The sequence below is a fragment of the Cydia splendana genome, chromosome 17 (genome assembly GCF_910591565.1).
Source record: "Cydia splendana chromosome 17, ilCydSple1.2, whole genome shotgun sequence".
In the NCBI taxonomy this organism is placed as follows: Eukaryota; Metazoa; Arthropoda; class Insecta; order Lepidoptera; family Tortricidae; genus Cydia; species Cydia splendana.
This window is the reverse complement of record NC_085976.1, coordinates 12457913-12480132: the sequence shown is the minus strand read 5'-3', so window position 1 is coordinate 12480132 and position 22220 is coordinate 12457913. Positions and strand designations below refer to the sequence as shown.

The 22220-nt window shown below is 41.5% G+C and overlaps 1 protein-coding gene across 1 annotated transcript in view; it reads right to left on the bottom strand.

Annotated features, from left to right (window-relative positions):
- The window catches only part of LOC134798807 (dmX-like protein 2), a 101075-nt gene that overhangs the window by 13552 nt on the left and 65303 nt on the right, over positions 1-22220 (bottom strand). Inside the window, exons 29-48 of the mRNA XM_063771195.1 lie at positions 19760-19823; positions 18960-19037; positions 17847-17969; positions 16662-16803; positions 15346-15525; positions 14584-14805; positions 13959-14134; positions 12671-12808; positions 11803-11918; positions 11099-11339; positions 10209-10449; positions 9862-9997; positions 9444-9655; positions 8324-8560; positions 6716-6948; positions 6272-6441; positions 5127-5233; positions 4291-4535; positions 1532-1723; positions 486-607 (exon numbers count right to left, since the gene is read on the bottom strand). Coding sequence (XP_063627265.1) covers positions 486-607; positions 1532-1723; positions 4291-4535; positions 5127-5233; positions 6272-6441; positions 6716-6948; positions 8324-8560; positions 9444-9655; positions 9862-9997; positions 10209-10449; positions 11099-11339; positions 11803-11918; positions 12671-12808; positions 13959-14134; positions 14584-14805; positions 15346-15525; positions 16662-16803; positions 17847-17969; positions 18960-19037; positions 19760-19823 — 3375 coding nt within the window. The remainder of the gene's footprint in view (positions 1-485; positions 608-1531; positions 1724-4290; positions 4536-5126; positions 5234-6271; positions 6442-6715; positions 6949-8323; positions 8561-9443; positions 9656-9861; positions 9998-10208; positions 10450-11098; positions 11340-11802; positions 11919-12670; positions 12809-13958; positions 14135-14583; positions 14806-15345; positions 15526-16661; positions 16804-17846; positions 17970-18959; positions 19038-19759; positions 19824-22220) is intronic.

Below are 22220 nucleotides of genomic sequence, written 5' to 3'. Positions count from 1 at the left end.
TTTTTCCAGCTGACCTACTTGGAGATTCTATTGTGAATTGTATCAGAAACCACAAACCGGAGGCGCCGTAAAAAAGGGTCAGAACGCTATTTGATGTTGATCTATAATCATCTCTATGGCCCTAAGCAGTAGATACACAATGAACTGGGCACAGTGGGAACCCACTTGGGGGCCGTGGAACATATTGCTTGACAGTTGGTAGTTGCAAAGTAAATAGTATGAAATCGTCCCACGAAAGTTCATATTTTCACAAACCAACCTCGCACATAGGGAGCGTGCATGAACTATAAGGGGCAGCACAGGAGACGTCTGACTTTTGGCGCGAGGTGTAAATGTGAAGTTTATGCTTCCGATGTAACGTACGAGAACGGTAGATGCCAGCACTTGCTTTGGCAATGTACATGTGCACATATGTTTCCGATTCAGGCCACAATATGGCAGACCCTCCAACGCGCACGGTCCCTATAGCCAATAATAGCACTTACCTGGCCGGGTTAGTATCAAAGATGTCGTCATCGTCCGCTTCGCTGCCGCTGTCATCGGGATCTTCGGCACCCGACTCCGCTGAATCGTAATCGCAACAATCGGGGTCTTGCTCGGGAGTTGGCTAAAAATAAAAGACAATGTTAGGGTTGTTTCCTATTGACATTTCAGAATGTCGACCGCTAAGGGTGGTATTCCACCTGGCCAATGTGTATTTGCGTCTCACGTTTTGCTTAGTGAGAGAGTGAGACGCAATGCACATTGGACCAAGAAATTGGTCAGATGGAATATCAACCTTAGATAGCCATATTTTATTAATATGAACACAATTTGAACTTTACAAGTCTGAATTAATCAAAAAGCCTCTCATCATATTTATTCTCGCTTACTTTTTTACACAGTACACTGATTAGTGTAGTAGCGGACGAAGTTGGGAGTTGACCACCGCATGCTGCGTGGGATTAGTTGCTTTCCGTATACTGGGCATTTGATATAGAGTAAAATATTAGAAAAAAATTATAAGATTATGTTTTATGTGTCTCGTTTTATTGTATTTCTGCTATAGGCTGATGTGACAAAATTTGACGAGGGAAAATAAATTTATTTTTAGTATAAAGATAGCAGTGTTAATGAACACTGCTATCTTTATACAAAATTGTTAAGAAAATTACGGAGAGCGCTGGTGGCCTAGCGGTAAGAGAGTGCGACTTTCAATCCGGAGGTCGCGGGTTCAAACCCCGGCTCGTACTAATGAGTTTCTTGGAACTTATGTACGAAGTGTCACTTGATATTACCAGTCGCTTTTCGGTGAAGGAAAACATCGTGAGGAAACCGGTCAAATCCCAATAAGGGCTAGTTTACCCTCTGGGTTGGAAAGTCAGATGGCAGTCGCTTTCGTAAAAACTAGTACCTACGCCAATTCTTGGGATTAGTTGCCAAGCGGATCCCAGGCTCCCTTGAACCGTGGCAAAATGCCGGGACAACGTGAAGAAGATGAGTTGTTAAGAGAATTATGGTGTTTTCAGGTAACAATTCAAAGTTAACGAACCTTATTCAACAGGAACGTCAATATACTGCAGTAGGGCGGCACGAACTGCTCCCTGTAGGTGGGCCTGCCTTCCTGGATGTTCTTGTGCGGGACCGAGGGCCCGAGCCCCAGCAGACGCATGTTGAGCAGCGCTCGCTTCTCGCGGAGGGACGACCATACGGAGGTGCCCTCAGCGCGTTCTACTAGTTTTGGCTGCGAAACAAATACTAAATAAGAATCAATTCTTTCTATAGAAATTGAAGAGATGTTTACAAAAACAACATAACTGCTTAGAGCGGTTGACACTTCTTTAAGAACATTATTAATCGTTTCAGGTGTCAACCAGTGTAGTCAGTTATGTTGTTTTTGTAAACATCCCTTCAATTGTATTACTAGTGGCTCTGTGAGCTGTAGACCTCGCGAGCAGAGCTTGAAATAACATGGTGCTAAGAGCTTTAAATACACCGTGTTTTTTTTGATTTCCGTTAATTTCAAGGGTGCATTCCTGAGCTTAAATCAAGTAACTTTCTCAAAGACACCGATGTTCTAATTAAGTCCATTTCGGAGATAATCCATAATTTATTTTTTTACTATAAGGCCTCTACAAGCGTGTACACTTGCCTTAGGGCCGGCTTACATATTGATTAGTGTTTAGAATGAGTTCATACATTTGCTACTAAACTTAAGTACAATCTCGGTCGATTGATGTACGAAATGACATTGATATGTCACAGATTTCAATTGTTTGGTTGAGTTAAATGTAATGCCCGTGTTACAACAACGCTATATGCTACATTTAATTACTTTTTAAACAAAAAAAAAACAAAAAAGAAAACAAAAAAAAAATTTTTTTTTGAAAATTAACTATGCCATTTAGTTCTTATAAACGTACTTAACTATACCCCGAAGTTAACGGAATTCAATAAAAACACGGTGTATAGTAAATTAAAGAAAAACAATACGAAATTTATGTGTAAAAAAATACAAAAAGTTATAATATCCCAGCATACAATTACTGGGGATCGAACCCAGACTCTCTGTGCAAACAGAAAAAGCGAACGTTTACAAACTGAGCCAAATAGTTCTTAGATGGGTTGACGAAATTTAGCTACTCCTTCTCAAATTAAAATTAGTTAAAATTAAATATCTAAATACCGCCTAAACCAGCGATAATTTTTTTCTGCATTTTTTGCTATTAACTCTGTAAACATGTCTCAAAAAGAAAAAAGTCTTATGATATCGATACGACTATTTGTTTAGGCGCCAGGTATCACGACTCCGCCATTTTTAAAAATTTCCAAAAACCGGATTGACAAAAAAAAATTATTTAGTCATAAAATTCGGTCACAAAATTTCACGAGAATCGGTTAAGAATTGCGACCTGTAGAGGAGAACATCTGGACATACGAAAGCAAAATGCCCGAGTCAAAACGTAGACCTTCGCTTCGCTTCGGTCAATAAGCATTTGCTTCGACTCCATCGGAGACGCTAAATCAATCCATGCTCGACTCATGTGAGGTGTAATGGCATTTTAATAGTTATTTGTACAACAAGAGATCAAAGTTTGATATTTCTTCGAGTGCTTATTTTGAGTCCCGTGCAAGCGAAAGATTCTATAATAGATTCACGAGCGTAGCGAGTGAATATAATTTAGAATCTTGAGCGTAGTAAGGGATTCAAAAGCGCACGAGATGTAAATAACTTTGATCTCGTGTAGTACACAAAATTTTTCACCCTAAGCAGTGAGAACATACCTAGAGGGACAGAGATAATAGAACCCAAGTATATCGAACTTGTATTAGACCCCGCATGTTGAAATGACATTTGACTATAAAGATCACTTGAATGACATTTTGTCTCACTCAGTGAGCAAAATGCGATTTTGCTCACTCATTTTGTCTCACTCAGTGAGCAAAATGCGATTTTGCTCACTGAGTGAGACAAAATGACTTAGTGAGCAAAATCGCATTTTGCTCACTGTTTTTAAGAAGCAAAGTACTCTTGTTCGAGCTGCTGAGGTGAAAAACATATTTATACGGAGGCCTACCGCGAATTTATTTTGTTACCTTCATTGCCGACGTTTTGACTCGGACCCGATATACCGATACCCCCCGATAAACGATGGACCCAGTTATGAATATGTTTTAAGATGTGTTCATAACACTAATGTTTTATACGTTATATTATGGCGTTTTTTATAAAAGTTCGTCAAATCTAACAAACCGTTAATAATCGTTTGTCCCTATCAGTCATATTGACTAGAGATGCAACGGATAGTTGTTTACCCGGATACCGGATACCGGATATTCGGCCTAAACAACGGCCGGATATCCGGTATCCGGCCGCCGAATATTCGGCCAGCGGAACTATACCTACATTTCGGTTTTTTAGGTGCGGATTCTGCAGGTTTTACCTGTTTCCTAGTAAACGTTCGCGCGGACTTTTTTCTAGGTACGAAATGAGTGCGCGTGCAAGTCAGTGGAATGATTAAATTGTTTTAAAATAATAAACAGGTACGAATATGACCGTGTCTGTTTCTTAAATCCAATTTGTTGACTCCGAAATCAAGCAATGTTACTATCCGGTATCCGGCCGGATAGTAGGTCACTATCCGGTATCCGGCCGGATAGTAAAATAATGGCCGGATAGGCCGGATACCGGATAGTAACCGGATATCCGGTGCATCTCTAATATTGACACTGCTCGTTAGAATGAGACAAAATTAAACAGAAGCTTGTAAGAGGTTACAAAGTTTTATGAATGCGGGTGTAATAGTAGACCTGCGGCGGGGCCGGCGCGGTGGTGAGCAGCCGGCGCACGCCGCCGCCGAACAGCCGCGCATGCGCGCGCGCGTCGGCCGTGTGCGCGGCCAGCCGGTACAGCAGGTGCGCGTCGCGCGCCGCCAGCGCCCAGCCCAGTAACGCGAGGTAGACCGCGCAGAACGCCTCCGCCAGCAGGACGGGGAGGCGGGGGGCTTCCTCTTCTTCGGCCGCCCGCAAAGCCAGGCCGCGTAACGCTGACACTCCTAAAGATGCGAATAATTATGAATGTTATGATGCGTACAAATAGAGCGTACTCGGACCGTCCGGATGGTCGACGACCGGTTGGGCGTCCTAGGTATGGCTGGAGCGATGAGGTCGTGAAAGACCTGAACGAGCTCGGTGCCGTCGATTGGACAGAAACGGCGCTAGATAGAGAAGCATGGCGTTCCTTAGTGTCAGAGGCCAAGATCCACTTCGGGTCGCTGCGCCACGGCAGTAAGTAAGTACGTACAAATAGTGACACGATGAACAGAATAGCTACTAATAACTTAATTCACCCGCAATGCTGCAACGTCAGATAAGGTAAAAATAATGAAATTACAAATTTACAAGCCTAAACTGGCATTACGCGAAAATGCTATAGGCTCACCAACGGTCAGGTGTTTGTTAAAAATAAAACTAATTCCACATATTTAAGGGTGGTATTTCACCTGTCCAATTTCTTTGTCCAATGTCATTGCGCCTCACTCTCTCATTAAGCAAAATGTGAGACACAATACACATTGGACCAAGATATCGGAATACCACCTTAAGATGTAATAAAGATAATTAGCAGTAAGGTAGTTTTATTTTACCTGGCCATTTGTTAGGTGGGGTGGTGACCGTAAGTTCTTCAGTTGAATACCGTCTTTGCCGAGCCAGCATATGGGACGTGTGGGTTCCAGGTGTTTCGGCAATGATACTGATTAAAAAAATATGATTATTCACTCCATAACTCCCTGACAATTATAAAAAAACACTTTGCTGTTTTTAAACAATTGGTTCGGCAACCAATATGCACCTTAGTTACAAACAAATTGTAAAAGTACATACACAAAAAGTTTATTTCGAAAAAATATATTAGATTTTATATTGACCCCGACACTAGGTAAAGCCTGACCCGTGAGGGAAATCATACGATTTACTTAAAGGTATATTACATAAGCGGCATAAAAGGGTCGGTAACTTTTTTTATTTCATAAAGACACGAAAAATACGACTGACTACATACTCATCATCATCATCTTCCTCGCGTTATCCCGGCATTCTGCCACGGCTCATGGGAGCCTGGGGTCCGCTTGGCAACTAATCCCGAGAATTGGCGTAGGCACTAGTTTTTACGGAAGCGACTGCCATCTGACCTTCCAACCCAGAGGGTAAACTAGACCTTATTGGGATTAGTCCGGTTTCCTCACGATGTTTTCCTTCGCCGAAAAGCGACCAGTAAATATCAAATTATATTTCGTACATAAGTTCCGAAAAACTCATTGGTACGAGCCGGGGTTTGAACCCGCGACCTCCGGATTGAAAGTCGCACGCGAACGAATCGCGAATTTATTCGCCAGATCAATACACGTAGATCACGCTCCGCGATTGCGCCATTTAGGGTCCTAACTAAATTGGTTGTTCAATACTTACGTTATAGAATTTCCAATTTAGCAAGAACCCTAAATGGCATAACAATCCCGTGTGGTGACTGTACCATAGAGAAATATAGTAAAGACAAGTGCTCACTCCATACATCAGTTTTGGTACCAAAAAGAGTATTATTTTCATAGTCGACATCTAGCATCGAGTAGCGGAATTATCAGTACTGCTACTTGACAATAGATGTAGCGCCGACCGGAAAGTCTTATGTTGTTGAGCATAAAACTTTCCGGTCGGTGGTACATCTATTGTCAAGTAGCAGTACTGATGTATGGAGTGAGCAATCTATGTATTGTTTTCTCTATGACTGTACCTGTCCGTATGGTGGTGTTTGAGATGGAAGGTGTCGGAGTCGCACAGGCTCTGGTAGATGCAGGCGGAGAGCGCGACGGCGAGCACTCGTAACGTGTGCAACAGGCGGGTAGCCGAGCCGCCGGGGATGCCCATCTCGCCCAGTGTTCCCAGCATGTCTTGCGCCACGGACTGTTGAAAAAACTTTGTTGGTACCATCGCACACACTGTTAACTTTACATCGGTGGACCTTATGCCTTTTGTAATAAGGTCCACCGATGTACAGTTAGGAGTGTTGCTGTTTGTACAATTCTGCTAGTCTTTTAACCTTTGGAGTCATGGGAGTTTAATTTGCCAGCCTAAAACGACCTTGACGTAATATATTTAGAATTGAATTTCCATTGTCCTTTCTGTATCATCCGGGACTCAAATGGGTATGAGCTCAAACCAGTAATACCACCCTAACCTGCAGGTGTCTGACGGGATCCGCCACCACAGTGTTGTTGGTGGCCACCGCGGCGGCCAGCAGCGGCAGTGTAGTAGGGAACGGCAGAGGCGACAGTAACTGCTGGTGCTGTTTCTCTTGTCCGAGCTCTTGAAGCAGCAGTACTAGTTCCATGCGGACGGAGGCGAGGCCGCCCCCGCCTGCGCCTTGTAGCGAGCAGTAGGACAGCAGTGTTCGGAGGAGGGTTTCGTTCGCTGAAACATAACCAACAACAATGCAAACAAATCCTCTTTATTACACGACTTCAGAATAAATATACACTTACCGCCCTCTGAACTTTAGCCACAGAATAAATAATAGTACTACCGTACAGAAAAGACACTTCCTACAAAACCGAAGTTTGACAGCGATTCAGGGACGAATTATGCTGTCCCTTTCTAATGTATGGCACTATCCCTTTCGGCTATTTAGGGTTGTAAAAATTCAAGTCATTATCTTATCTGTGGTCGTGCACGCAAAGGGACGTCAAGCTATGCCAACCCTAATAATTGCTCGGAGAAATGCTGAGCCGAACGGAGCTGAGATTGCCCGAAGGAGTGTCTCCCCACTGCTTTAGCTTAGCAATGAGTGAATGAGGAGCTGATGCAACGTCGGGCGGTCGAGCTGTGGTTGTGGGTCCGCGTCTGAACAAATCTGTCATACCCGTAGGCCAGATGGCGCTGGCAGCCGCCGTAACTGGATGTGTTCAGTTTTACGAGGCCGTGCCGTGCAGCTGCGATCGTGGCCCACAAATGGACTCGCCGGAAGACCAGCGCTGACTCTCGGGTCGGCATTATGCTGAGGCGAGCCCGTTTCGTGGTAAAGAATACGTAAATATGTTTAAATTTAAATTTCCTTATAATGTTACTTATGTATATACGTTATAGTGTAAATAACATTATTTGCGGTATTTGACACATTATGACTGACGTATATAGAGATGTAACTAACGCAAATCGATTGTCACAGCAAGCGATTACGATTGGATGGCACGTAGACTGAGGTATCGAATTGTGACGTATAATGAATTTTTATTTGAGATTTAAATAAAGCTAGAATTATATGGTTTTCCCGCAAGCTACCGGTCGGTCGGTGTATTTAATACACCGACCGAGTAGGTCGCACCCATTGTCAAAATTGAAACTAACTGGGGATCTATTTTAAAGTTTATTTATGTTATTTCTGTGTCAAATTTGTTGTCTGTTAAGTGACGATAAATATATCCATATTTACAGTTAATTATCCACCTTTTCCTTATTTTTATTAAAAGAAAAATGAAAAATTCATATCGATTTACTTAGACGACTACCGATTCATAACGGTGGTGTCCGGCCAACCCTAAAATTAAAAAAAAAAAAGACGTAGAACGTAAACGTTCGCAGTGCAGTTGTTTTCCTTTGTGATTTCGATGTGCAAAACATTTTACGTAGTATTGCTGTTGTGAGTGACAGACGTCAAATACCGCAAATAATGTTATTTACACTATAGTTTATCACGAAATAGATGATAAATGACAAGTGAGCTCACCGCCGCCGAATATAATGAGCATTTCGCGCCCTCCTAATGAATGAACTAATACAAACAACCTACCTTTAAGCCACTTCTTCCTCCTGACTGCCCTCTGCACTTTAGCCTCAAAGTCCGCTTTCTCCCTTATAAGTAACTGATGCAGCGTCGGCCGGTCGGGTAATGGCGGTGGGTCCGCGTCAGCACATATGAGCTCGCCGCCGCCGGCCGCGCTGCTGGCGGACGCGTAGCCGCACAGCCGACGGAGGGCTTCGACTTCACGCTCGAGCCAGATGTAGAGCTGGTAGCGAAGGTGACCGCCTGTGGAAGAATGGGTATTTAGTACCGCGTATGTACGGAGGTGTAATGTAATCTGATAATTTTAGAATAAAGAAAACATTAATTTAAACTTTTGATAGTGTAAATGTGCTATAAAGCAAATATTATCCGGCCTCAGGTACTAGTAGGATTGGTCACGTTTTCTTCAGTATCACACACACACACACACACACACACACACACATGTAACATAATCTAATTTTAGTTTAAAACTAAATTTTAGCGATTTTAATCAAATGATGTTATACCTTATGTGTTATGTTGCTAGGTAACTATTTGTCAATCAAACACATATCATCGAGCACATATGAGTCGCTTAAGTTCAAACTCGGGTAAATCCATCTGTCAGATTATGCGATTTTGGTACTAAGAAAAGGTAATAGAGTAGATATTTGCTGAGAGGGTCGAATGGATTTACCCGAGTTTGAAATTAAGCGACACATATCAGCTTTGGAAAGTGCAACGACGAAATGTTATCATGAAACATTGTATCTTTTTTTTATACGATCAATAGAAAATGCTTAGTATCTTCATTGGATTGCTTTAGCCTTATAAGGCCAGCCATACAAGAAAAAATGTCACTGGAATTAGAACTTACATTAGAATTAGAACTCCTGTAGAGCTAATTTTGCTTTATTTGAAAACTGAACGAAACCACACAAATGCAACTTTCCGATTGAAAATGATTTAAATTTCAACGAACTCAATAAGTACCATACGTGTACTCAATAAGACTGTGGACTTACTAGGTTAACAGTGGAGCTTTAAGTATTTATGTAATAAAACTGCGTAAACCATAGTTGACTACGCGACAAAGTTGAAGTGATTTAAAATGCACATTTTTAACAAAAATGTTTTCACTTACCGTCAACTTCAAACCCGGTAGCGAGCGTGCTCAACTCCTCCATCAATATCTTGAGGCACGCCCCGAACTTGAGCTGCTGCGCCATAATGTCGACAGATGGCGCCTCATTTTCCTTCTCTTTCTCGCTTTCAGCCGCCCCGTTCACTTCGGCCTCTTCTGTCTTGTCCATCTTCATTTCTAGCGGAGGCGTGGATGCGCCTGATGCTCCGGAACTAAACAAGTTACATTAATTAAGAGACAGAATAGGTTAATAATAATAAGGGTAAGGACACTGGTATGTGATTTTACATAGGAATTTGTGTATTATCGTCTACACCAGTGGTTCCTAAAGTTGACTGGGCTGCGACCCACTTAACAAACACTGCCAATTTTGGGACCCAGCTCTTGGACAAGTGGTCAATAGGAAGGTGATAAATACCCCTTGTCATCTTCATCGTCCCAGTTGAGCACCAGTTCGTCCTCCTTAGGTTTGACAGGCGCGCTCCAGTCCATGTCTATTGTTGACGAGCCCCAGTCCATTTCTGCAGGCGCTGGCTCAGGATTCGCGGTTTGTTCTACGCAACAAATAGTAATTAATAATACTTCGCTTCGATAATACTTCCAAAGCTAACGCGGGGCAGCCCATCTTGAAGTGCCCGTGCGCCTTTTAGAAGTACAACCGTCACTCGAGGCGGGTGAAGCTTTTGATGGACTCTTGTTGGAATATGGTGTCTATATAAGGCACAAGGCTGAGTGTTGACGCTACGGGCATCCTTTAAAACTTACTTGTTTCGCTCGCATCGGTCAGCTGCCCCGTATGTATGGTGGCCTCGTCGACCGACGGCGCGGCCACGGGCGCCGGGCGCCGCTCGTCCCGCACCCGCGCCGGCAGCTTGGACAACACCTCCAACGCTAGCGCGGGGCAGCCCGCCTTGAAGTGCCCGTGCGCCGTTTGGAAGTACAACCGCCGCTCGAGTCGCGTGATGCCTTCGTCGGACTCTTGTTGGAGGAGGGCTAGTGTTGCTCCCTGTGAGATTAATAATAGGGTTGTTGACACATGTTGAATTTTATAATTCAATCTAGTTAAATAGATATAAAAAATATATGGGAATAATAAAAAAATAGAAAACCACAAAGTTTAAAAAAATTTTTTTCTTTTGAGGAAAAAAATATACATAAACGCAATATTTCTACGACAAAATCGCAATTTCCTTGTTTTCCATACATCGAAACGGCTTCTAACGTTACATGCTGACGTCACGATGTATTGCCATTTTGTTAGAAGCGTTTCGTCAGTAAATTGCGGGTGGCAGACTTTGACCATCAGTTGTGACTTTTGTATTGCTTTAAGACTATGAGTCCCATACAGACATTTGATCCTCTAAACAAACCTGATCGACAGACACCATTCATAAAAAAAATTCAAATACCCTATCTATTGTAACAAACGTTATCAATTATTGTCCTATGATGTTTGGGCTCATTAAACGTTCAAAATTGCGTGCAAGACTATAGGACGTTGCATAAATAAGACCATAGGGCGCTCTGGGCTTGTGTGGTGTGGTAGCGGCCCGCGGGACTCAGTAAGGTGTCGAGGGATTCCCTGTATCTCTACAGTGGCACTAGTACTATCTCTGTCATTGATAACTATATGCGCGCGCATATAGCGGACTGACCTGACTGGGCAGATTGTGCCGCTTCAGTCTGGGGTGCGTGCGCAGGTACACGTAGAAGTTGAACACGCTGGGCACGGGCTCGTTGTCGCGCGCCTCGCGCGCGGTGTGCAGGCGGCCCGCGGGCGCTAGTAAAGTGTCGAGGGCCTCGCCGTATCGCTTCAGCTCCCAAAGTGCCATGGAGCGCACGAATGGGTCGGGGTGTGCTCGCTCTAGGTCTAGTTCGCCGTCTTCGGTTTCACCGCTAAATAAACAAATGCTGGGTTAGAAGGGCAATATTAAGACTTTACCTATCGCGGATGATGGTCATATGACAGTTAATTTTTATATGGAGTAGCTGTCAAGGAAAATGTTTGTAGACATTTTTTTTAAATTTAGCACATGAATTTATTTAGATATGTATCATTTAAGTTAAACACAGTATATTTCTTTGATTATTTTCTACATTTAGCCCATCCAAAGGAGTCCTAAAGGAACTGTCATAGGGACCATCATTGGACGTGAGAGGTATTACGTCACAAATCAATACAAAATGTATTGTTATGGTAGCCGTCCTTTATTTTACACACTCTACAACTCTTCATTAATACAATTTTAAAGAGCACCAATCCGAAACGAAAGATTTGTTTCATTACAGTCATAAGTTATTTTCTTCAAAAGAATCAATTTTGACAGTAAGATGAAACTTAGGAGTGTAAATATGTTACCCGAGAATTTCATCCATTAACAATCTCTTCAAACTGGGTGACGCTGGGTTGTCGGACTCGTACAACCTCGCGACAACCATGGCCAGCTGCAAGTCGCCTAGTCGAGTTATCAGCACCTACACAAAATATTTCTATTCACTGACAAATCCAAAGACTATACTAGTGGCTCTGTGAGCTGTAGACCTCGCGAGCAGAGCTTTAAATAACATGGTGCAAAGAGCTTTAAATATAGTAAATAAAAAAAAACAATACGAAATTTATGTGTAAAAAAATACAAAAAGTTATAATATCCCAGCATACAATTACTGGGGATCGAACCCAGACCCTCTGTGCAAACAGAAAAAGCGAACGTTTACAAACTGAGCCAAATAGTTCTTAGATGGGTTGACGAAATTTAGCTACTCCTTCTCAAATTAAAATTAGTTAAAATTAAATATCTCAATACCTCCGAAACCAGCGAAATAAATTTTCTGAATTTTTGGCCATTTAATCTATAAACATATCTCAAAAAGAAAACACTCGTATGGTACCGATACCACTATTTGTTTAGGCGCGAGCTATCACGACTCCGCCATTTTAAAAAAATTCAAAAAACCGGACGGACAAAAAAATTTTATTTAGACATAGAATCCAGTCACAAAATTTCACGAGATTCGGTCAATAATTGCGACCTGTAGAGGAGAACATCCGGACATACAAAAGCAAAATGCTCCAGTCGAAACGTAGACCTTCGCTACGCTCCGGTCAAAAAATCACATGGAATCTGGACTATATTTGCGAGGACAGACTCCAACCAAAACCTTAAAAGGTTAAAATTGGCTCGATAGAAAAAAATAACGAAAACATGTAAAATTTCACATTAGTTTACCTCCAAGGCATCTTTCAGAGCTCCTCCGAGTAAGAAGAAGGCGGCAGCGTGTTCAAACCGCTGTCTTCCGAGCAGCACGAAAGCGTTCTTCAGCGCCGCTTTTCGCCAGCGATCCTCCGAAAAGTCGTTTGAAAAGAACTGTAGAGAGAGAGAGAGAACAGGCATTTAGTACGTCATACTTCCTTGGAATGTTTGAAAAGGTTTATCATTTTATATCCGTTTTATAAGCGTCAAACGTACTCCTCTAACAAAGACATATGTAACTCCATATAAGATGAGAAGAGAGAACCACACCTTTGGCCTATACTCGGCTAGATGGCGATGACGTTTGATATTTAAAAAATTTAACACATATCAGTGAAAGAACACGGGTCAAAGTCAAATAAAAAAAAAACAACGTGTTGCACGCCGGGAGTGCCGACAGAAGTGAAAACTCAATGACTAGTCCAAAATGTCCATCCTCCTTTCTATTGAAAATCTTTAGTTCCGAAATTGCTGGCCAGTGAGCTTAAATTTGTAGCGTTGTTTAAAATTCGAATAGAAATTGTAAAGTTACCTTGCAGACCTCGCATCTAAATATATTTGGTCATGATATATTGAGTTTTATTCACCAGTACTAGAGTTCACTTTTATTAGCGATTTCATCAAGATGTAGCTTTATTGAATTATGTTGGAGTGATATAAAGTTATGTAACTGTGAGATCCTCGTATTTCAGCCCGTACAAGAGTAGAGCTTTATTGCTTAATATAAAAGTCCAGTTTAAAATAATTGACCTGGCGGCGTAGCACGGTCGCGTTTTTATCCCTTGTCACCATGCCTGTCACGTTCTAACAAGTATGTAAGTGCGAAAGGGACGCGCATAGTGATAGACGATAAAAATGGAACCGTGCTGCGCCCACTGATTATGATACGTTATGACTAAAGTTCTTTGGTGAATAACATTGTCCGTCACACATGACGTCAGCGCGTTACGCGTTACGCTGTCTCGAGTTTATCATTTTTTCCCCACCTCAAAAAGTGCTCAGCGCCGCTAAAGAAGTTTTCACTTCAATAATTAATAAATAAAAAATATTTATCCCTATATATATAATTTTTTTCATATTTTATACGTTTTCATTTTTAGTTTTAATCGTGTGTCGATAGATGGCAGTAAATTTACAGTGACTACAAAATTTACCATGACAATAACCCTCTATACTTTCTATTCTCTTTGCCTCTAATAAACAATGACTCTGATCGGATCGCGTTGTCACACTGTGGGCTGAACGTATGCCAAATAATACTCACTGCTGTCATCTTCTCGTCTCTACTCGACCTGAACAGGCCCCATAGCAGCATTCTCTTCTTCATAGCGAGATAGTACAACGCGGCGTCCATGGGATCTTGCTTGGCCATGTAGGAGGCGCGGGCGAGCCGCTCCACACATACGCGCAGTAGGTCGCCTCTTATCCACCAGCCTACGCCTGAGAACAAAGTTTACACATTTCAAGGTAAGTGGATCTGCTTATAAGTTACTGAACTCTAATTAAAATTTTTACTGTGTGCTATTACAAATTGTGATCGAAAAGTCGATAACTGTCCGACATGATTACCGACTTCGTATTTATCTAGTCGAATAGGTTGTGCGTACATCCTGGCGGGGTCGCCATGTGACGTGAGGCGATTTCGTTACTTACATCTTATACAATTAAAGTGGCATAAGGTGTCGTCTACACAAAAACATATTTAGTGGTCCACTTGGGCTGTCTTTAGAGTACCCCGTTATCAAAGCCAGCAGCTTTTCGTGTGCCTCTGACTGGAAGTCGCACACGAAGCAAGCACGGACGCCGATCCGCTGTAGCGGAGGAGGCGGACCTCGTTTATTGCGAGGGAAACTAGAGAGCGCAGTTAAATAATTATATGGAATTCTTACCTAACTCTCTCATAGTGGTCCACTTGGGCTGTCCCTTAGCGTACCCCGGTATCAAAGCCAGTAGCTGTTCGTGTGTCTCTGAATGGAAGGCCCACACGAGGTTGCAGGTGCCCACGCCGTTCCGCTGTTGGTTCGCGCGTTGAGCCAGGGGCAGGCAGCGGAGGAGGTAGCCGTAGTGCTTCATGGCGAGGAGGAATCGGAGGCCGCAATCGTCCAAAGAGTCTGAAAGCATAAGTAAGTTGATTCAGTTATAATAATATATTTATCATAATTCAACGCGAGCAGCAATCTCCTTGGAATGGCGTTGGCAACTGTCAAAGGTTTGCATAGATGGCGCCATCATACCTTGCCCCTTTTTCTATGAGATTTGGCTTAACCTGTCCTCTCCCACGGGCTCAAATATGGGTCAAAAAGGATAGGCCAATACATACATTATTAAAGCAACTTTCATTTAAGTCAATGCTCGTGGGACAGGACAGGTTAAACGGCTGGCATCCAGGGCATAAAAATCCATAAAAAAAAATTTGACGCAGTTACAGGGTAAGCTTTGTTGGCGCCATCTGCTAAATACTTCGACTGGCCAACCACATTATTATATAATCAAAAAATGTGCGAATTGCAGCGACATCAAATAACCGCAAATAGAGCTTTCGGGAGACCTCATATAGTGAGCCAATGCATTTCATCCAGCGAGCACATACCTTCCTATCTGTGCGTCAGAATCCGGGAGGGAAAGCGACCTGTGAATATGTTTCCACTTACCAGGTAATATCTCTTGGCCAGTGCCCTGCGCGACATCAACGCGGGCGTTGGCGGCAAAGCGTTCGGCGAAGTCGGCGTCGCACGTCGACACTGTGTCGGCCAACGCGAGCAAATGCATCTGGTCTAGTGAACTCAGCCCGGGCAAGTGTGTGTGGGTCAATAGCCGGGAGAGAATACGGCCTGTAATTAAATAATCAGTTGAATCACGAGTGTGGCGAAGTATTTGTGAGGGGGCAGCTGGAGGAGCCTCACCGGGATGATGGTAGGTAATCAAAGGCAGGTACCAGGGCGATGATGGGTATTTATTAATTAGAATAAAAAGGCACAATATGTGCCTTGGTGATGATGTAGATATATATCTGGAAGGTGTGCAGGGCCACAAAACGAGCACTATACTGTACTGCACGCACTTATGAATTATTACGTTTACGTTTCACTAATAAAAATCACACTTAAACGGTCGTGTTTAGAAAACTTGGGAAGTACAGTCTGTTAGATTAAAATGATGTTCATCGATCAGAGTATGTGATCGAATTGAAAATAAAAATCATTGAATGGAATTTGGAAAAGGATTTGAATTTGAAAAGGGAATTTAGAATTTGTATGGTGCCAGAAATAGTATGAAGGTTGATAGTGTAACGTTTCGTTATACGCACCGTTACAGTATTATTAAGTGTAAATAGCGGTGGCGCCCAATACAATACTACCTACTCGTACTTCATAATTTCCGCGTTTATGTAGGCTAACGAATTTTGTCAGTAGAAAAAGGCGCAAAAATCAAAACTTGTTGGGAGATCAACCCTTCACTAGCCTTTTTCGAATTTGTCGCCATTTCCTACTGATAAAGTTGGCTTGCTAAACTATAGTACTGTTTCCGCGTGCTAGTCATATATATAATCCCTAATAATATATAAAAGTGAATGTAACTCTGTCGTCTATCTATTACTTCTTCACGCAAAAACCCCTGATACGATTAAAATGAAATACGGCATGTAGATAGTTTGAGGCCCGGGGAAGGACATAGGATAGTTTTTATCAATCGCCATCATCATTCCACGCAGACGAAGTCACGGACAGAAGCTACAAGATAAACCGTTGGGACAATGTTGGCGTAACCAGAGTGCGTGCAAGGCGATACAGTTCTATATTTTCGGTATTATTTTCTGTTTGAGGTGTACAAAACCTTTGTAACTATTCTATGTAACACAAGCCTTCTTGAGTTTACTGTAGGACTTAGTCAATGTGTGAAGTATTTCCTATACCTAATATTTATTTATTTATGTGTAACGTCTCCTGGATATGGTTATAAGCGATACCTTGTCGAGGTCCAAAGTGCGATAGCGGCTGCCGCTCCGGCGGCATCGACGGCCGGCGATCGACGCACTCCTCCTCGTCCAATAACAACGCGTCCAAGTCTTCATCTACGTCCATGGTCCCGTCAAATAGATCTCCGTAATCCTGAAATGAGTTACGCCACAGTGTAAAAAGTAGAGTCAGACCGTGAAAAGTCTGCAGCGATTTTGATAGCCCACGCAGTGCAAGTGTTATTTATTTAAATTGACACTTGCACTGCGTGGGCTATCAAAATCACTGCAGACTTTTCTCGGTCTGACTCTAATAGTGTTTGTGTGTGTTTGTGTAGGTACGCCTTTGATGTTTGCGTAAACGCCGACACCGCACAAGAACACAGTACGGTTGTCAGACTTTTACACAACTGCCCAAGACTTACACTTGACTAGGAAAGGTTCGACTGAGAATGGTAACCAGTGTCATAACAGGTCCTGGACTTTTTAACAAACATCTTTTTATAACAGGTGTCACAGACAGTCCCCTATGCCGTGGATGCATGGAGAAGGAAGAAACAGCCTCTCACGTGGTGTTGGAATGCAGCAGAGTGGCCCCATACAGGGCAAAACATCTCGGATCTCCGAGAGACCTCCCCGAGGTCCTACTCAACATCAAAGGTTTGGTGGGATTCCTCGAGGAGCTGGGCTGGCAGGACTAGCCCTCCCCCTATCACGCAAAATAGGCGCAGGACGTCGAGTTGCGGAAAATCGCCCGTACTACAATACAATACACTTGACTTATTACTATAAGACACGCTAGCCCTGTAAGTAGTACCGAGCTACTAACAATGACGATGTATGCAGCTCGGGTGTTTGCGACCCACCCATCGCCCCTCGCACCCCGCACTGGCTTCGTCGAATGACTATATTGTTTTATACAGGGTGGCCAAAAAATAACTGCATTCCCGTTGCCAAGGATGTTTTCGGATTATACTGAGCAACTTTTATTATGGGACCAACACCGAAATCGCGACAAAATTATCGATCCGAGGGTTGATCCCATAGTATAAGTTGCTCAGTATAGTCCCAAAACCTCCCTGGCAACAGGAATGCAGTAAATTTTTAGCCACCGTGTAGACTGTGGTTACGCCTTGAAACATAAATGTACTATAACTACCATAACATACATGGATAATGAGTAATGAGTATGCTGACCTTGGCCTCCTGTATTGTGGACGGATGATGTGCAGACTCCTTGTCGGCGACGAGCAACGTCCAGAGAGGGAGCGGCGGTACCGAAGTTATTTCTGCGTAATCTAGCTGCACGTCTTCTGTTATCTGTATTTAATCAGTATTATTATTATTTATAAATATTGAATCGTTAAGTTCTAATACAAGTTGTACCTGATTAGTCAATAAGGTCGATTTCTAGTATAAAAAATAATATTCAATAAAAAAGTCACAAGGGTGCTTTTACATGATGAAATTAGGACGATTAGCTTGGAGTATTTTTAATGACAATAGCGGCTTATTGACCAATTAATGTACAATGTAATCTCATATATTAAAAAAAAAATTAAATATAATTAAATGGCCTACTCTGAGTTATTCTCAATTATGTCTGATTGTGATTAATCAAACTTACGTTCAATTTGAAGAGTTAAAACTGATAAAAACGTAAAAAATTGTGTTGTATTTTTTTTTTATTTACATATAAGAGTGAAATAATTGAAAACAATATTGGCGTAGGATCCATATCTGCAACCATTTGAATCAATAGATGTTTCGCACAGACATAAAATGTTGGCGATTCTGTACAAAATGGAAGTGAACACAACATTGATGTATACAAAAGTAAGCAAAAAGGATTGAAAAGGGGGAACACAATGCAAATGCCATTTTTTTCGGTACCGTCATTCAACATCATCATCATCTTACCAGAATACTGCAGTTAAGTTGCTAAAATACTCCTTCAATTAGGTTTTTTTAAAGATCAGATAGGTTATTAGAGGCTTGAAACTTTACTTAGAAAAAAAACAAGTACATAAAAGAAAGTCTTTCTAGAATTCAATTTAAAATTTTAATAAACTTTTATCCAGCTTCCTTTAAACATAATAGTTACTTATTATGCAGATTCTAATTTGTCAAATCTGTAATATTTTTACTTTTGCTAATTCCACAGATGTATGCCTAAGAAGATACTCAGAAGAAGATACTTCGTATGCCAAACACTTACATCGTTGAGCAATGGGCACTTGTTTTTCATACAAATCGCGATACATGTGGCATCTTTTTAAATATACGTCTGTGGCTAGTTTCAACATTTACCTGAGCAACGCCATCTAGCGGCGAAGCGGCGCCAGCAGCGAACGACACCGAAAGAGTTCGCGACCGCGACCAGCCGCGCTGTAACACACGTGCGACATGCAATTGCGACTGCGACTAAAAATCGCCAGTGGGGTGACTCTCCTCAATGTTAATACGTTCCGGTTTGCATCATGCGATTCGCTAGGGTTTAAGATTGTGAAGTGTCACGGGAAGTGATTTAATTAATTAAAGGGCATTGTGATAGGGCTTTTAATGTAAGCACAATTTTCTGTTCTTTATTTTTCCAATATACCTGCAAAAAGAACTATATGTACTCTACTCAGACCAAATTTTGTTATACAGTGTAACAGTATACGAGTTTGTCATTTTCGATTGCCAATCAGAATTTCCAAAGTCAAAGTTTTGAAGAGTAGACCGAAACACAATTTGCAAGCTAAGCTAAGTACGATACAAAATAATATCCGATATACTTTCATACTCATGCCAATCGCTCAAAAGTACATATGTAACATAAGTTGAGTAAATGCTTACTTTGACGACACAAATAAAAGTTGGGAAAGTGTCCAGATAAGCGTAAAGGCTATTTATAGTGGCATCAGCTAATTTAGATGTGTTGAAACTAGGCCAGAAATAAGGGAAAGTGATTTCATCTGGTATATTTGCTTATTTTTCCCTTTCTATTCTTTTTATCGACAAATCTTGACCGATATTACAGATCGATAATAGGAATAGAGTAGGTGTGCTCTTCTGACATACGCTAATATGCGGGCCACGATAAAACAGAATGTGTGGGTTCATACCTGTCTGGATAAACTGTCTTCATCGCCCTGAGATCCTCGTGCGGCGCATGTACCGCCGATACGTCTGTAAAAGGATTACGTTGTGTAATGTGGTAATTTTGTTTACATATAAATATCCCATGCATGATTATGTAAAGTAACTAATTTATACAATACTATAATTTAATGTAGACGCTGTAGAAATCCTTGTGTTTTAGAAAAATGCCCGATAATGTCCCTTTCTTTCGTATAGCAGGCTGGCAGGGTCGTCATAAAAGGATGGCGGCCGGCGGATAGTAAGCAAACAACCATTCTCGAATAAATGTGGTTTATCACTGAAGAATAATAGATTACATAGGTCTTTATATATTAATTGAAAGCATGAAACTTTCTCAACTTTAACCCTCCCTTCTTTACAAATTTTGGTATACTAGCGACCCACCTCGGCTTCGCACGGGTTAACAAATTATACACCTAAAAGTAGTAACAGACTATCGCACCGGACCGCGACCTTGGTGCGGTGCGGCGCATTTATCGATAGTGTGTAAGCATCCATCGCACATAATTATTATAAATAGTGGTGCGGTGGGCATGCACGTCGCACCAACTGACAAGTAATAATAATACTGGTGCGCTCCGCACCAATTTCCCTAGTGTGTAAGCTGCATCGCACCATTTGACAGCTGTCATTTTCAAATTATGACATTTATGACAGTGGACGGCAATGTATGAAATAACAAAAATGCGGAAGCAGTGCTTTAAAGACGCAGATTTTTAAAGATTTTCATGGAAAAAGGTGCATTATATTACTTCAGGCCGTTCATCTACCTCTAAAAAAGCGGAGCCACATTCATTGAATTTAATTCTTAAAGGATTCCATTGCAAAAATTCGTTGAAAAACACTGAAATATGGGACACTTGCCGTGTGGGGCTGTCTGTAAGCTAGGATCGCACCGTTTTGACGGTTCAGTGCGATAGTGTGGAAGCCAAGGCCTGTTCACTTCCTAAGAAAGTTATGTCCCCAAATAATTGCGCATGTGTGCGCCTTAATCTTCTATGTGTGCGTTGGCCTCCGGGAAAAAGTTGCGAGTAATAAAAATAAAAACATTTTTCTACAGCAACATTGCTCCCAACTCTGATTTAAATTATCACGAATTTTATACAATATTAATCATAAAACGGGACTTAAAACGCTTAAAACTTAATTACATGCGATTAAGTTTTATAATGAATATTTGCTTCCAACTGTCTTTATCAATGTTCATAAAATATAGGTAGGTACGTCTACCCACCATAATAAAAAATATATTTGTCAATGACTCTGTCCAACTGCTGTGGTTAAAGTTCATAACGAAAATTTTATTTATTAACTCTTTAAATAATACATACAACGTGTACCGCTACGTACCATTTAAGACTGTAAGTCTGTACCTACATGGATTACAGCAATGCACATAGAAAATGTGCTAAATGCGGAGCAACGGCTGTTGAAGCAGCCAGAGTCAAATTTACAACTTTAGTGGGTTCAGAAGGAACCGAGTCATAACGCATCTGGAAAGCGTATTAATTAACCGTGAAGAAATGTATGAATACAAGTTGGAAATCTGTGTAAAATGCCGTATGTAAAGTGTAGTGTATCTGTGTGTAAAGTGTAATAGGTAGGCATGCCTAATGTTATTTGTATAAAAGGTACTGAAAACTTTGTGAATGCGCTTTATTAATGTCTATTTTTTTATTAAGTTGCCAGTTGCCAGTTTTCAGTGTATATTTTTATATGTAAAACATTTTTTAATAAATAATATATATAATGTTATAAACATAAACATGCCTTTTATTTAAATCAATTGATAATACCACAAACAAGGGGTAATATTTGCATCTTGCATATATTTCGTGATATGAAGATAACAAATATGTTTATCAACAGAATTACTACCTACCAATACCCGCCAGGCTAAACCGGTTGTCAACTTTAGTTCCATTGGTACACAAAGACGGCGCCACTAGTATAAACGTATAAACGGTTGGGGACATTTTTTTGTATGGAGTTACCGTTCTTCTCCTAGTGAGTATTATATTCTTTGGTGGAAGCCCACGCCAGTACGAGCTATTCCTAGAACCGCTCCAAGGTCGCGGTGCGGTGCGATAGTCTGTTACGGCCTTAAACCTTCCTCTATCGATAGGTGAATACCGCATGATAATCCGTTCAATAGTTTTTGAGTTTATCGCGAACATACAAACAGACAGACGCGGCGGGAGACTTTGTTTTATAAGGTGTAGTGATGTTGTCGGTAGTTGGGATTTCTACCACCTACCCTCAGTCAGTCTGTAATTATAGATTAAACTGTTAAAATGATCTCAGTATTTCAATATCGTTTCCTAGCCTAAATAACACACAAATATTCAGTAACGTTGCTAAAGCCCCAAAAGCCTAACGCGGCTCACCCTAAAGACCTACTGTCACTACAAAACCATTCAACTC